Raw genomic sequence first — 17,988 nt, 5'->3', positions numbered from 1 at the left:
CATCAAGTAGCAGTAGAATATTAACCCATTTCGATCCTTACAATTCTACTTCAAAATATTAAGCAATTCAAGCTACAATAAATGTGTGCTTCAGAAAAGGGTAATTTACAATCAAACAATAATATTTAGGCACTTTAAAACAAGATTTGAAATATGATTACTATTATGAAAATAGTAACTAATGTCGATGTGTTTGTAATATAAAAGATCTAGAGGAAAGAGACGTATTATTTTAAACTTAAATTTCTGTTTCTGGAAAAAATGTAATCAATACGATTTCTTAATCAGACCTTCAAAACTAAAAAAAAAGGTTGTACACAATGTCTATTACACCCAATTAACAATGAACATTTTAATACAGAACTTTTTTCGTTTTAAGATATGTAACAAGTAGGCCAGACAAAGTATTAGGAAGAAACTTTATTGAGTAAAACAGATACTAATTATCAAAGTTTAATTCTAATTACACTATAAAATAATAGTTTTACCAGATCAAAAATTATAATATTTCTTAAGATATATTCTGACATCTTTTGTTTTATTCGCCTACTTTTGATTATACTGTTAGAAAATAACTAGACATAAAATAATTTGGATATAAGTTTGTTCTTACTGAGTTCGCTGTACAGAATTTAATAAATAAGCTATCAAATAATTGTTTTAACTTGAAAGAAAAAAATGATCTAAAGAAAGCTAAGTAAGTTATATATTTAGCAAGCCTAAATGGCCAAAGATTGTGGTAAATGCTTAAGAAATAAATATAAACAGTAATGAGACGGTCAGTATTCAAATGTAACTCTAATTTAAGCTTATTTATTGAACTTTCTGTTTCATGTATTGCTGTTTTTGTTTGGGGGGTGAGCACGAATGATCCTATGATCATTTCAAACATGAAGACGGTGGTCATGCAAACACCCCCTTTCCGGTGCCTATCAGCCGGTTTCTCAGGGCTTGGCATCCATTTTAGGAGAATCTGTGAGGTGGTGTACAAAGGAGCTTGTAACACAAAGGTTGTCATTTTGGCAACCCATGCAAATATTAAGTGATTTCATTTTACAGAGGATCAAAATGTTGATTAGTTAAAAAAAAAAGGAAAAATACTTCAATTTTACTATTCAAACACTTGTACCAGATTTCATACATTTTAAAATTGTATTTATACATAAAATGCCATTTTCAGGATTGCTGATGTGTCACTATAATTTTATAAAAATCATCTTAAACAATTGATCATTTAAGGCGCGCAATAACAGAAAGCTATAGACAATTTGTTTTGTCAAAGGATTAACAAATCAATGATTGCATACTCAAAACAAAAGCATAGATCCAGGAGCAATCTTTTATACTGCCCACAATTATTAGTACTTTTGAGAATATATACGATTTTCTTGTATTCTCTCAGTACATAAAAATAAAAAGAAAATATATGATTATAGAAAGCCATCATCAAATTCCACAATTCAAACTCTCTGTTTTGGAAATAGAACACTTGCTAACAATGAGGGTGGTCACCACAATACATGCCTTACAATTTATCTCTCCTACAATAATGCTGATTTTTAAGATCAGAACTATCACAATCAAACCATAACCAGGCCTAATAGGAAGTATTTTTTAAGAAACCAGATATAAAGTGTATATCTAAATAAAATAAAGGTGGAATAAAAAGAAAATAGATGACTTTTCTAGATTTTCCTTTTACTTGAAACATTTTGAGGAGCCAGGCTATAATAATCGTTGAATTATAAAATCTAATCAACTAAAAATAATGGAATTTTTCTCCAACTATTTCAAACAGAGCTCACTACTCCTTATCCAAAAGATTTCAATTTCTATTCTCTACCACCCCCAGCCATTTCTGCCAACATCATAAAAATTACCTTTTATCATTTCCTCCTCACAATAAGAATTCACTAATCGCATACATCTTTAGACATAGATACCTACCCACCCACCTCCCCACCCACCTCCCAAAAATGGTTCAGAGCAAAGACACACAAAAAAATAATGACCAAGCTCACATTTCTTGTTTGCCCTTCAAGCGAAGTCTGGTGTCTTCAGCTTGCCTTTCTGGTCTTCAGTGTTGTCACTAATTGCTGGGGGATGTAGTTTAGGACAGCATGAAGCAACAGAAATAAAAGCTGTTGCTTTAAGAAAACGTTTTCTTAAACACATGGATAAAACAACTTTTACTCTGACTTCTTGCTGGGTTGCATAAAATCTTAGAAAGTCTCCTTGAAAACTTAATGTCTATAGATGGGAAAAATAAATAAAATAAAATAAAATCTAAAAACTTACGGTCTGAACACATTCCGAAGGATGTCTGATTTGATTTGAAAGCAGGTTTGTATTGATGAACAAACTTTATTTTGCAGAAAATTAAAATTCTCTCTAATTAGAAATTTGCCTTGCCATCTTCTATATTAATCCTGTCTCTCATGGTATAATCATATATGCAAAAAAATCAAATACAGTATTTCCCAAATGCATGGACACTGTGGAAGCTTCGTTTTGAAAAAGGCTTTTATTTCCCTTAATACTGGTAACTAAACGTCATTGTATGTACCAACACTTTCCAATAGCCCAAGAGACTTAAAAAGCCTTCTAAGTTTGAAAACCAAAAAGTTCTGAGTGTTTCTGTACCCCGGGACGGTTTTCTTTCCTGAAGCTCAAGCCGAGAAAGCAGACAAAAGAAGCTGATTTGACTGAGCTGTGCCAAGTCTTGCCTTTTTTTCTTTTCTCAGCTCTCCCTCTGCCTCTCTCTCTCCCTCTTTCTCTCACTCTTTTGCTCCCAGTATGGCAACCTTCCGAGCAGTCTTGGCGGAGGTCCAGGCTGTGCCAGTCTGTCTGAATTCTTGTCTCCAAAAGATGTCCTTTGCAGATCAATTAATACATTCGAAAACAGGAAACTGGTACGGTACCCAAATCCTGACACCAACAGCACCGACTTCTGCCAAATCACCTTACAGATTTCATGGTATCCTACCTTTCATAATCATTACTAGCACGTTCCCGGAGCAATAATGGAGAACTAGAAGCCATTCACTGCTCAGCGATAAGGAATCTGTTTCCTAGAAATGTCCATATGCGACATATGCACAACCTGCAGTAAATCAGAATTCTCCTGTGAGAGGAGATGTATGCAACTTTAATAAGCACCACATACTGTATTTCTTTTTATAAGACTTGCTTTTCCTTGTCCTGCTGCAAAGAATCATGGGATAATAGAAAAGGAGGCATGCAGATTAAAATTAAAACTGTATGCCAAACAAGCATGCTTTATCCTATGGGGAATGAACAAAGTCCTGATTGATCAATAATTCTTATTTTTAAGAAAACTATAATATAAACTGTACTTATCCAAAATTTTATGGGAGGTGAAGGGAGATGAAGGACTCTTTCTAAAACAGAAATATCAATTTTTTAAAAAAGAAAAAAACAGGGCAGATTTAGAAAAAGAGTCTTCATATTTTGTCACTTCATGTTTCAACAGTCACTTGTTTGCTAAATTCATGATAGTCTAACTTAATAAGCCATAAATACTTTTATTTTTATTTGTAGCATGTACACTTTTTGTAGCAAAATAGCCAATCTGTGCTTTACACATTTATCTGGTTTAAGAAATCATTTTTACTTTGGATACTTGAAAATATCAGATAATAGTGATATTCTAGAATCACCATGGTTTTATAGAAAGAACTCAGAATTGTAACTTCTAGGACTTGGGTCTGTCACTTTCTAATTTAGACAAAGGTCTCAAATTGTTTATACAGTCCTCACCTGTTCATCAGTGAAACATAAAAATCAGTGGCTTTCTCTTTTGTGCTGCTAAAATACACAGTTAATAATCATAATATACTTTCATCCTAATTGCATAATTTTTAGTTTCCAACCAACTTATCATCACAGATAAGACCATGTGTCACTTGTCTAAGAAAACTGAAAGTCTTGCATAAAGCCTTCCATACACAAGTATCCAACAAATGTATTAAGTAAATAAGCTATGAGAACGGATCATGTACATATCACTGCAGAGTTCTAAAAATCTTTGAAATATGATATTGAAAAAATAAAGCCACAAATTACTAAATCATAAAGTCGATACATCATAGAAATGCTACAGAAATATCATGAAAGTTGAATTAAAGCACTAAAAAAAAACATTCCATGCTCTCCTTTTAAACAGGGATAATGAAATAGCAGCAGGACCTCAGTGGATTTTAACTTCATCATCAAATATTTGATAAGCAAAGATAAGAAGAGAATTTCAAAAGCAGCAAGAGAGAATGACTCATCATGTATAAGGAGCCTTGGTAAGACTAACAGCTGATTTCTCAGTGGAAACCATGGAGGCCAGGAAGCAGTGGGAAAATACATTCAAAGTGTTAAAAAACAACAAAAGCTGTCAACCAAGATTGCTACATCAGCAAAAATAATTATTTGAAAACAAAGGAGACATGAACACATTCCCAGATAAATACAATATAGAGTTCATCACCCACAGATCTACCCTAAAATACATAGTAAAGAGGCTTTTCCTGCAGGCTGAAATGAAAAGACACTAGACAGTTACTGAAATCCACATAAAGAAAGTCAGAGTACAAGTAAAGGTAATTACAGAAGTAAAAGTTAAAGATGATATAAATGAACTTTTTGTTTGTAACTCTTTTGTCTAATTATATTTAAATTACAACAGCATAACACTATTATAATATACATATGGATGAGCACACAATGTATAATGATATAATTTGTGACAATAAGAAGGTAAAGGAGCACAGAGCTATATAGTAGCACAGTTTTTATACTATTGATATTAATCTAAATTACATTATTACAAATAAAGATATAATCCCAAGAGCAACCACTAAGAAAATAACTCAAAAATACATAATAAGGGGCCAGGGATTTAGCTCAGTGGTGCCGCCACCTGCCTCACAAGCACAAGGTCCTGAGTTCAAACCACAGTACCAAAAAGAAAAGAAATACATAATAAGAGAAATGACAAGGGAATTAAAATATTACCCTAGAAAAGATGTATGTAACTCCAAGGAAAACTGCAGTGGTAGAATATAAGACAAAAAAGACAAAGAGATATAGAAAATAACAGAAGAGAAGAAGTAAACTCCCTTTCATCCACAATCAAACTTAAATAAGTACTCCAATTAAGAGACAGCAATTGGCAGACTATTTTCTTAAATGATCAATACTTTAGATTCAAAGACAAATAGAGTGAAAGTAAAAGGATAAAAATATATATACCATGTAAACAGTAAACAAAAGAGAACTGAAGAGTTTATATTATACAAATAATTGACAAAATGGACTATAAAACAAAACTTACTAGAGACAAAGGGTACTTTATAATGATAAAAGGATCAATTCAGGAAAAATATACAACCATTATAAATATATATAACAAAAGAACCCCAAAACGCATGACTACAAAAAATGAAATAATTGAAGGGAAACAGACAATTCAATGATAATTGAAGTGGAGACTTCAATATCCCATCCACTTTCATAATAGATAGATATAGACAGAATGTCAGCAAGGAAATAGAAGCCTGACCAATATTATAATCTAACTACTTCTAACATATCCATAGGACACTCTACTCAACAATAGCAGATGCACATTCTTCTCAAATGCACACAGAACACTCTCCAGCAAACATGTTAGGACATAAAACAAGCCTTAATAAATCAAAAATGATACTATCATACAAAGTATGTCTTACAACTGCAATGGGATAAAAGTATAAATCATTACAGAAAAAATGAAAAAGTTACAAATGTCACAATTAATACTCCTAAATACCTCTCGGTGCATTTTTGTGGCTATAACTAAATATTAAGGAATTTATAAAGAAAAAAGGTTTACTTGGCTCACTGTTCTGAAAGCTGGAAGTTCACCATCAGGAGGCACCTGGTAAGATCCTTCTTGTTAGTAGGAACTCTGCAGAGTCCCAAGGTGAATGAGGTCATAACACAACAAGATAAAACATACTAGTTTGGGTCTCTATCATTATAAAAAGACACAATCTCTTTGGATTATGGCCCCACATTTATGATGTCATTTCACCTTAATTACCTCCCAATGTTCTACCTCTAAATACGATAGCCAGATTTGGTTTCCACCCTCTTAATACCTCACAAAGGGGATTAAATTTCACCTTTCTTTTGTGGGGACATTCAAACTATAGCAATAAGCAATGAAGAAATAACAAAGACTATAGAGGAAATAGAGTACAGAATAGAAAGATAGAAAATCAGACAAAGACATTGCAAGAACAATACAGACTTCCTATCTCTTAGAATGACTATTATAAAAAAAAAGTTAACAAATATTGCAAGAAAGCATGTGGGAAAAGTAAACACTTATACACTGTTGGGAGAACATACATTTGTACAGTCATTATGGAAAATAATATGGAGGCTTCTCTAAAATAGAACCACCATACAATCCAGCAATCTCACTATTTAATATATATCCCAAAAAATGATATCAGTATGTCAAAGAAATATCTTTGACGTACTGATCACATCTTCATTGAGCATTACTCACAATACCAAAGTATGGAATTAGCACTAATGCCCATCAACAGATGAATGGATAAAGAACATATATATATGCACAATGACACTCTATTTAGCCTTTAAATATAAGGAAGTCTGCCATTTCAACAGCATGGATGAATCTGACATTGAGTTAAGTGAAACAATCCAGGCACAGAAAGACAAAGATCACTCGTTCATTTTTTATATGGAATGTGTCAAAGTCATAGAAGCAGAGAATAGTGATTATCAGGGGCTAGGAGTGGAGATGGAGGATTACAGAGAGGTTAGTCAAAGTATATAAAATAACAATTCAACAACAGGAATAAGTTCAGGAACCATATGGTGGCTAGTTAACAAAAATTTTTTTAATTTTGGAGTTTTGGAGATAGCGTCTCACTATGTAGTTCCGGCTGGCCTTGAACTATGTAACCCAGGTTGACCTCAAATTCATAGTGATCCTCCTGCCTTGACCTCCTAAATGCTGGAATTTCAGGCATGCTCCACCATGCCCAGCTTGTTCCAAAGGGAAAGCTGCCTAGAGGTAAGTTTTTAAGTGTTTTCACCACAAAAAAATAGTGTACATATGAAAGGTGATACACATGCTAATTAGCTTGATTTAGCTATTTCATAATGTATGCATAGTACTAAGTGTCACATTGCATACCATAAATATATACAATTTTACTCCAATCTAAAAAGTAAAGAATAATATAAAAACTTAGATCTCCCTATGAATGGAAATACAAGTAACAAAATACTAACACACTGACACCAGCAACATATAAAAAGGATTATCAATCAATATCATATATTATATTAATAAAATGAGGGAAAAAAAACACATGATCATATCTCAAAGACAGAAAAAGGATTTGACAAAAGCCAACACACTTACATTATTAAAAAATATTCAACAAACTAGAACTAGAAGGGGACTTCATATTCAGATAAGGGGCATCTATGAAAAACCAACAGCCATCACCACACTTAAAAGCTTCGCATACTAAGGCCAATTACAGGATAAATATATATGCTCTTATCATACTTTTTAAAAGACTTTTATTAGTATATGTTCAAAATACATAATAAATACATCCATCGCGGGTGACACCTCCAATCAACACTGAACTTAGTAAGAGTCTAGAGAGGCAATTAGGCAGTATAAACTATGGAGGGGCATCCAGATTGGGATGGAAGATATAAAATTACCCTATTTATGGATAATATGATCTTATATACATCAACCTTACCGAAAACCCACCAAAAAAATTAAAATGAATAAATGAGTTCAGATATAAAATCAACACACAAAAATCAGTTGCATATCAACATACTAACAATGAACAACCTGAAAATGAAATTTAAAAGCTATTATACTTGTAATAATGTAGCCAGAAAATATGAAATATGAAATATATCTCCCAACCTGTTAACTGTATGAAATGCCGATCTCTAGAAATCGAAGAATGAGTCCTAGGAATGATGGAGATTAAAAGTAGGAAGATATTTATTGATAAGAAAGCTCTTTAGGGGCAGGAGGGGGTCCCGAGTGGGAAGCCCAAGAATCCCACTTTACAAAGAAGTTTTATAGGGTGAAAACTACATGGGTGCCAGGCGGGCCACAGCTATGAACATCCAATAAGCTTATAAGTACAGTCACTCAGGTAATGGCGTCCAATTGGGAAGCAAGTCACATAGTAAGGGTGGATGGAAAGAACAAGAGTTCTCCAAGGAGGCGGTGGGTCCAGAGGTCTCTGGTCACCCCCAGGGTGGTTGATGCCTATCCATACTTCACTAAGCCCAGTTCTTTGAAGAAGTATGTGGGTCTGGTCATCTTGTCTTCATCTCGAGGTCTGGTTTTCAGTGGACGTGCAGCTGTGGTGTGTTTCACCTTTGTCCTGGCTGACTTGAGGACTTAGCCCTCTCTGACTACCTATAGTATTTCTAGCCAGCTCATCTGTCTATAATAATAGCATCCAAAAAATAAAATAAATATACTTAAGAATAAGATGTTGGAGATGTGGCCAGTGGTAGAAAGCATGTTTAGTGTTATGGTTTATATTGAGATGTCCCCCCACATCCTCCTGCCCTCATGGGTGGGGCTTTTGGGAGTGACTGGATCATGGGAACATGATACTCATCAGTGCATTGGTCCACTTAAGACTTTATAGCTGAATATGATGTTCAAAGGTAAAGCCTGGAGAAGGTTGGAGAAGGTGGGTCTCTGTAGGGGTCAATCTCCTTCCCTCCTCCCTTGATCTCTCTCTCTCTCTCTCTCTCTCTCTCTCTCTCTGCTTCCTAACTGCTATGCCATCCATGAGCAAGCCTCCTCAGCTAATCCACTCTGCCAGTCAACTATGGACTGAAACCTCTACCAACTGTGAGCCAAAATAAACCTTTCCTCCTTCAAGCTGTGGTGTTGACATAAGGATAAACATATAAGTCAACAGAAAAATAATTAGAAGTTTAAAAAGAATCCATACAGTTATCTACATGAAGATACTAAGAAAATCCTGTAGGGCCAGAGATTTAGCTCAGTGGTGCCATCACCTGCCTTGCAAGCACAAGATCCCAAGTTCAATCCCCAGTACCAAAAAACAAAGAAAATCCTGCCAGGAAATGTATACTCTTTTCAACACATGGTTGAAATATTCAGGACAACTAATATCCACATGTGAAAGAATGGAACTGGACCCCTACCACACACAGTACACAACAATTAACACAAAGTAAATAACAGACTTAATGGAAGAGCTAAACTATAAAATTCTTAGAATAAGATATGTATATCTTCAGGACTTAGGGTGGCAGTGTCTTAAATACGATACCCAAAGAACAAACAGCCAAAGGGAAAATATAGGAAAATTGGACTCTGTCCAAGTTTTTTCTGCAAAGAAAGTGAAAAGATAATCTTTGAAATGGGGAAACATATTTGCAAATCACCAATCTGATAAAGGTCTAGTGTCTACATATATAAAGAACTCTTAAAACTCCACAATAAAGATAATACAACTTAAAAATGGGTAGATAACTTAAATAGACTTTTCTCCAAAGAAAATATACTAACAGCCAAATGCCCAAGAAAATATATCAACATCATCAATCATTAAGGAAATAAGAATTAAAACTATGCCCAGCATGGTGGCGCACGCCTGTAATCCCAGCATGCAGGAGGCTGAGGCAGGAGGATCACTATGAGTTCGAGACCAGCCTGAGCTACATAGTGAGTACCAGGTCAGTCTCAACTACATAGTGAGACCAGGTCTCAAAAAACCAACAACAATAAAAAAAGAATTAAAACTACGTCACTTCATACCAAATAAGATGGCCACCATAATTTTTTTTAAAAGAATAAATTTAAAAAACAGTAAGTGGTGGCAATGATATAGAAAAACTGGCACCTTCCTTCATTCCTGGTAGAAATATAAAATGGCCATTTCTCAAAAGGTTAAACATAAAGTTATACATGACTAAGCAATTCCATTCCTGGATATAGCCTCAAGAAAACTTAAAATATATGTCCAAATAAAAACTTGAGTACAACTATTTATGGCAGCATTATTCATAGCAGACAAAAGTCCAAATGTCCACAAGCTGGCAAACAGATAAGCAAAATGTGCATAAACATAATATGGTGTGAAAAACTAAAATAGTACTCAAGATCCTAATGGGACAATTAGCAATGTGAAATAGGAAGAAAAGAACCAAAGGTGTAGGGACAGTGAGAAGGATAGGGAAAGGGGAATAAGGGAAAAGGAAAAAAATGAGAAAATGTAAAAATGGAATTAAAGTGTTTGAAGTGGGGGAGAGGAGGAGGGGGTGAAGGGAGGGTGGGGACAAGGAAAAAATGAGAACCAAGACCTGGTATGTAAAGGTACAAGATCCCAGTAATGAATGTAACTGTACTGTCTACCTAGAATGTACCAATAAATTAAATTTAAAACTTAAAAAAACATACAATGAAATATAAAGCAATATACAGGAGTGAATCCCTGGCATATGCCACACATGACGAAACTTAAAAAGTGATGCTGAAAGCTGGGTGTGGTGGCACATGCCTGTAATCCCAGCACTTGGGAGGCTGAAGCAGGAGGATCACTGTGAGCTCGAGATCAGTACATAGTGAGTTCCAGGTCAGTCTCAACTACAGAGTGAGACCCTATCTCAAAAAACAAAAAACAAAAAAAGTGATGCTGAGCAAAAGAATGCAGACACAAGCCCAGAATATTGGTGCATGTCTATAATCCTAGCACACTGGTAGTTTGAGCCCAACCTCAGCAACTTAGCAATTTAGTGAGACCCTACCTCAAACTAAAACATTTTTTGAAAAGGGACTCAGAATACTGCTCAGTTTGAAACCTCTGGGTTCAGTCCCTAGTACTAAAAAAAACCCTGAAGGATCTGGTCCCAGGTTCAGGCCTAAGTCTTCCCTCATCCAAAGCATCATACTCCTCTCCCCAGGGCAACCTAACTGTGGGCCTTCTATGGGTTCCAGTACTCAACAAAAGCTAGACACAGGTCACTTCCGCAGAACAAGGAAAGATGTTTGAAAACATAACCACTAATTTTTCACATATTTGTTATGTTTCCATGATGCTTAAATCAGCAAGCTAAGCTCTGGGGAATGGCTCCATCAGAAACTGAACATCAGAAATGGCCCTAGCCTCAAGACTCTTGATGTCTAGTACAAAGACAAGATGCTTAGAAAATACTATTATGCTTTCTGTGTTTTTATTTAAATATTTCCCCAAGTCCTAGGTCTTCCATATTTCCTTCCTATTGTCATAAAATGAAAAACAAACTCACTCTAGTGCCTCTCCTTCCTAAAGCCAATCCAAATTACATCCATACTATCTCCAGCACATCCTCAACCTCTGCACTCCCCCTCTTCACCCTTCTTTTCCCTCCCTTCTTCTCCCCCTCTTCCTCTTCCCTCTCCTCTTCCTTTGCCACAATTACATACTTGGTATTATCGGCATTCATTAATTTATTCAGTACTTACTAAGCACCTGCAATGTGTAAAATATAGTCTTAGAAACCACAGCGAACATCAAGACAAAATAAACAAGAGAATTACTCATTAGTAACAACAACCATGATAATAAACCCTTTTATATTCCTTAACTCATCGACTCCTCAACCATGCTTTGGAGGAAGACAAATATTATTTTACCTATTAGATGAGGACACCCAAGAAGTATGTGACTTATCCAGGTCATCAGATATATTTGTAGATAGAGAGAACTGAAGCAACTACCCCACATTCTATTATTTGATAAATTCAGTAAGATGGAATGAACACAGGTAGCCTCATACTTAGCAATGCCTGTTGAATGGCTAACAGATACCTTAGACTCAACTTGGCCGATCCAGAACTCTTTCAGCCTCCCACTCAGTCGTAGCACCAAACATCCAGCTGCTCAACCTGAGAGTCTGAGTCTCTCATCACCCACTGAAAGGCTATATGATTAAAAAAAAAAACTATAATGCCCCAAATATAAATAAATTAAAGAGCAAAATAAATGATAAATAATAGGAAATAAGGAGACAGACTTTTGCAAATCGAATGGGGACCAAGAGATAGGAAGAGTGAAAGGAGGGGAAGGGGAAGTAAAAAAAAATTGAGATGTGCTATGTACATGCACCAACTCCCCAGAATGAATGCAATAATTATGTACTGCAAATATGCACTAATAAAACTGTTAAAACACTATAACACCAAGTGCTGGGAAGGATATGAAGACACTGGAACGTTCATACTTGCTTGGGAGAGGGTGACACAAAATAGTAAATATTTGGGTAGATTCTTAGAAAGTTAAACTTGCACTTACCATAGAATCAACCATTTTCACTTCTAAGCTATGAGAAATGAAAACAAATCTTCACAAAAATACATAAACATAAATATTTATAGAAGAATTGTCCATAATGACCAAGAACTGACCATCAAGAAATGCAAGACTGATGAATCACAGAACCATTATCCTAGATGTAAGAATAGAAAAGATGATGCACTGTATGATCCCTTTTCTATGAAGTTTCTTCAAAAAGAAAAAACTAGAGACAAAGCTGGGAGAGGGGGAGCAGGCTGACTGCATAGGGGCAGAACAGGACTACTGTGGGGTGGTGGAACTGTCCTAAAACTAGGCTGGAAGGCTCACTTCATAAATCCATTAAGAGTCATCAAGCTGCACTCAGAGCAGGTGACTTTAAGAGTAAATAAAGGAAATTTCCATGCAAACACACAATAGTTAAGAGCAAATACTTTCTAACAGTTATTTCCTCTAAGCACTGTGCTAGACCTGGAAGGGGAAACCAAAAGGTGCATCCAGTCCTGGTCTCCCAACTACAGACACAGGACACACAGGGAAATACTAGGTACCACAGAACAAAAAATGAGCCAAACACATGGGCCAGGCAATGAGCAGAAGGAATCCAGAGGAAGGAAGGAGGTCTCACCTATGGTATTGGTTTCAAACATGGACTTGAGAATGAATGAAAATCAGAAAAGTGGATCAAAGATTGGGCATTCTTGAAGAAAAATGAAACAAAGAGACTTGGACTGTTCAGTAATCAGGGAGGAGGTCTCGCTAAAAGAGCGGCCCACAAAGACAGCAAAAAGCATCCCGGCCAGCCGAGACCTGGACAGAGCCCCTAAACACCTGCTCTCACAAAGTCCTCACACTTCAGAGCTTTGAGGACCACGTCTGTTTGCCATGTCTGAAACTAGAGTGCAATCTATTTATTAGTTACTTAATATTCTTTTCAGTACTTTTTTTTAATTTAGACTAATTTTTGAAGGAAACTTTATATTAAGTATAAAGTATCATTCACTCGAAATAGAAAATATATTGAACCGAGAAGAAAAGGTGTTATTAAATTCACAAAGGCTATAGCTGGCTTTAAGCTCAAGGCTTATCTTTATCAATAAGTGAGATGAGCGAGTGTTAGAGAGAGCTTGAAAACATCCTAGCACCAGATAGATATTTCTACCTTGAAACACTCAGAAGAACTGGCAGATAGTTGAAAAAGAAATCATTTTCCCACTATGGGTTAGTGTTACTTATGTCTTCCTTACCCTTGAACAACCTAACATCATCTTATTTTATGAGTCCCATGCTTTGGGAAATGCTGGTTTACAGCAAGTCCTAAATACAAGAGGAAATAAATAGAACAATAACTAATATTTATTTAGCACATATTATATGCCATATCCTATTTTAAACACTTGTTTACTTAATTTAATCTTCATAATAATAATAAAGATATTGTCAATCTCATTTTTCAGGCTAGGAAAGCAAGTTTTCCTAACTTGCCCAAGGTCACACAATTTGCTCAAGGTCATAGAGTTCATCTATGGCAGCGCTGTGACTGAACCCAGGCAACATGTTTACAAACTGTGCACCTATTTACCACATGCCATTCTCATATGCAGTATTTTAGGGGACCTTTTCTAGACACAATTTGTCTAATGAACTAAATAAAGAAAAGACCAAAAGACTATCACAAAGATCTAGGTATGGGAACCCAGCTGGGCCTGAAGGGCTCACTGCTGTTTGCTGTGAGCAGCAGAGGGCAGCAGAGGGCTGTGGGGCAAGAGTTCAAACCCTGCTCAGGTTCTGCCCAGGGGCTTCTCGTGAAGGAAACCTTAAGGAACAAGGCTAAGGCCAAAATCAAAGATGCAAAACCCTCACTGAGGAAGAAAAGGGTAGGGAACACTACCATCTTTGGGAGGCTAGAAGTCAGAGCTTGGAACTCAGAACAATCCCAGAATGAATCCAAGAAAGTGAAAGAGCAGCACTCCAGAGTAGCCAGTGCCCCAGCCCTCACCCAGCCTCCATTCCTGACAGATATCCAATATCCTCTGACCATCCCCTATGGCCCAGGTACCTTTCACTTCCAAAATGTTAACACTCATACAAAAATCTCTATTTATTTGTAATTTGTAAAAGGTCTTTTAGAAGAACAAATTTAGCAAAACTCTCTTCTTTTAAATTCAAAATACTCACTTAGGACTGGTATCTAATTCTCAGAGGATGTATTTTAAAATTTAAATTGAGCAATACATTTAAATGCTATTTTCAAGCATCTGACAGGCCTGAAACATCTTGAACATAGACACCATTAGTCCACAGACATCAAAATTGTTTTATTATCTCAAATCTTCCAAAATCATTGTTTGGGATTTTAAAAGTATAGCAAATAAAGCTGTCAGAATACAGAAAAAAGAAAAAGAAAACCTCCTCAAAGAAAATATCCTTTGCACAGTTAAAAAGACTCAAAAGATTTAAAATGAAAATAACTGATCTGCAACTGCCCAATTTGATACTTAAATCAGGCTCTGTTAAATAAGCAGAAAAATTAGATACTGTCATTGTGATTCATTCTCAAAAAAAAAATGTGATTTCTTATTTCCCAGGAGAAAAAGCTTTTAAGAGCATCAGTAGATTTTGCTGGATATCAAATATTTCTCCATTATTGTGAGTAAATTATATTTGGATCAAAATCAGAGGGCTTAAATTTCCCTTAAAATACCCAAGAGAATTTTAAAATAGAAGAAAATGTGTCACATACTCAGAAACAATATTTTATTTAAATACCCCCTTGGAAATGTCTCGCCATTCAAACATTAGCCAGAAAACAAAACCAATCTGAGTTTTAGATTTTACTAAATTCAAACTAACTTGTCAAGATTGTCATTTGCCCACACTAAGATAAAATTCATGATCTTTGATGCCTTAAAAAAAACTCTAAAATAGAGCTTTACATTTTTATTTTAATATGGAAAAGAATGTATATGAATGAGAGATAAACTGGATGGTAGTCATGATTTAATTTAAATGTTCCGTATACAACAAAGAATATAAATATAGTTAAGTGCTTCCAAATTCTTGACAAATGCACCCTCTAGTCAGTGCCACAAGGTTCAAAGCTTAAGTATTCTCATTTGTGGTGTTTTTGTCTTTGAAGTAAGGTTAAGCTCCTTAAGAGCAGGATTATTAGCTTTTTTAATCATTCACTATGACTGTAATGAGCATATCTATTTGTTCAGTAAATATTTATTGGCCTACTATATTCAAGGTAACTTGTAGGTGTTCCAGGGATAAGATAACGAAACAGGCACAATCTCTGTCTTCAGGTGTCACTGCCCAGTGGGGCAGAACAGAAGTGGAATAAAATGTATGTTTCCAGGTTTAAGGTTGCTGGTGTCTCCTTCTAGAGGTGGTTTCTAGGTTCTTTCTGTCCTGAACAAAGAATTGGCCAAGACAAGTGTAAATGGGAACAAAGTTTTATATTTATTAAAGGTAGGAAATGAAACATGCTCCATAGAGCAAGTCTGGAAAAAAAGTACACCCCACAGCGTGAGAGTGGGCTTCTGTGCAAGAGAGAACACAGTAGCTAAGACTCCACTGTAGACTACCCTTTTTGGATCTCCCATTTTTGAGGCTGGTATCAAGTCTCCACCATTCTATCCTATGCTGCAGTTCTCCAAGAAATCCACATACAGGGTTTTGGGAATTGTTCTGCACATGTGTCCTGGAATTCTGCAATTAATTGGTCATGCCTACTTCCTCAGGCAGTCTTCCCCATGCCCTAATCACCTGCCACCTGCCTCATTTGGGTCAAGATTTGGGGGTGGCTCACAATAAGGGAAAGAGAATGCCACAGAGGAGCCTTACAAGCTCAGGGTCTCCTGACTTCTCTCTCTCCATCTCAGTCCTTCTTGATTTGATACCCTTTTCTACTCCGTCATTACAAAATAGGATCCTTGGTCAATATGCACCAAGTCCGCTCTGTTCACCTGAGAAAGTAACAGCAAGGTTTAGAAGTAGAAGGTTAGATTATGAATGCATGGATGTTAGGGAGATTCCACATCAAAAAGAAGCACTGAATCTGTTTTGCAGGAGAAAAGACTTAGATTTTCTTAGGAGGCTGAAAGAAAGGAGGGACAAACATGGTGGGGAAAGAGTGGGAGGAAAGCATGGTGAAGGGTTGGCCCACCTTTGCCAGCCCCAGAAAGGTCCAGGAGCTTTTCACCTCTCTGCTGTGATCCATGCAGTTTGGTACCTCATCCATCCTCTTGGCCTTGTCATCAGGAAAGTCAGGAACACTGACAGGTGTGTTATGGATGCAGCTTTGCTAAGGAGTCAAGTGGACATGAAGAAGAGATAGGCTATGGGGCAGAAGCAGCCAAGAGGACAAAGTATCACGCTTACATGCATCACACATGCAGGAACATGGAGAAATCTTCAGGATGGCTTTGGGTTTGTACTCTGTGGACTTGGGGTCTGTGGCAAGGCACAAAGGCCCCAGCTGGCAAGTGGGGTGGATAAATCCACTATGAGAGGCCAGATTCAGACCCATAGCCACAGAATCATCTAGATGGGTCTCATTTCACTGGAGTTCCCATCCGATGCCTGGGACCAACCCTTTCCTGGTGTAAGAGGGGGTTGCCCTCTGCCTGGATCTTGTCTGCCAGACCTGTTGTGTGGGCCTGGCCTCTGCTCCGATACCTTCTTTGCTTTGATCTGCATAGGCATCCCAGCACATACTCAGCTGGCCTCTGTGTTCCAGTCAGCAGTATCTTGTCTTATCTGCACTCTGCCCAGCACACGGTCAATGTGGGTGAGCTACCCACAGATAGTTGAGGACTCGTCTTTAGAAGAGAAAGCTGTGAACAAATCCCACATTGCAGGCTAGCACCAACTGAGGGTTCATGGAGAGCAGACTCTCCTTCCAGGTTACCTGTGCAGTTGGCATCCATGGCACTCCCAAATGTCCACACAGAGAAAGGGTGGTGATCTCCTTAAGAACTATCAGAAAGAAAACAAGGCTGTTTTTGTTTTTCCTTTTCTTCTTTAATCTGTAAGAAGCCATCCATCGAATGAAATATTGGTAAGTAAGGAGGAAGCTGTTCAGAAGCAAAGTAACTTTCCCAGATTGAGAGACTTTGGGAAGAAAGAACTGTCCCAGAACAACCTGGGAGCCTCCACAGCCCACAATGGCTTCCCACCTTGGCTTTGATGAGCAGAAAGACAGAAGTGTTCTGTGGTCTATAAGAATTGTAGACAGGACAGGTTCTTACGACTTCTAATGGACCAAACATGAAAGTCAAGGAAAGGATTTCCAGGGCGGGGGGGCTAGCTAAAGTTTTATGATGGAATGCCTAATAGCAAGAAAGCTATAAGTTCATACCAGGAGTTTGCTTATTATCTGTAAATGTTATCATTCTCAGTGAAGGATGCAATAATTAGGGTGCCACTTTTATAGAAAGCTTTATTATTCTAGGAAAAAACCTTAAGTACTGCTATGGCTTATATCTAGATGTCCCCCCAAAGCATTATGTGGTCATAGGTAGGGTTTTTCAGAGGTGGCTGGATCTAGGATGTGTGATGTTGGGATTAAGGGTGTGTGAATATTAAATTA

At 36.6% G+C, this 17,988-nt stretch overlaps 1 protein-coding gene across 6 annotated transcripts in view; it reads right to left on the bottom strand.

Moving 5' to 3' along the window:
* Positions 1-17,988, bottom strand: part of Msra (methionine sulfoxide reductase A) — a 335,029-nt gene that overhangs the window by 293,226 nt on the left and 23,815 nt on the right. The window contains exons 1-2 of one of the 6 annotated variants that reach the window (XM_033765525.1): positions 2,299-2,641; positions 2,022-2,096 (exon numbers count right to left, since the gene is read on the bottom strand). The exons of 3 other annotated variants lie outside the window; for them this stretch is intronic. Coding sequence is in view for 1 of the 3 variants with exons in the window: in XM_033765524.1 (XP_033621415.1) it covers positions 2,299-2,311 (13 nt within the window). In the remaining 2 variants the exon portion in view is untranslated. Of the gene's footprint in view, positions 1-2,021; positions 2,103-2,298; positions 2,646-17,988 lie in introns of those variants that run through there. 2 more of the 6 variants (XM_033765524.1, XM_033765526.1) reach the window with 2 other exon arrangements.

Source organism: Fukomys damarensis, unplaced genomic scaffold (genome assembly GCF_012274545.1).
Source record: "Fukomys damarensis isolate Sample0158 unplaced genomic scaffold, DMR_v1.0_HiC HiC_scaffold_18, whole genome shotgun sequence".
Classification (NCBI taxonomy): domain Eukaryota; kingdom Metazoa; phylum Chordata; class Mammalia; order Rodentia; family Bathyergidae; genus Fukomys; species Fukomys damarensis.
The sequence above is the reverse complement of the archived record's forward strand: the minus strand, read 5'-3'. Positions and strand labels throughout refer to the sequence as shown.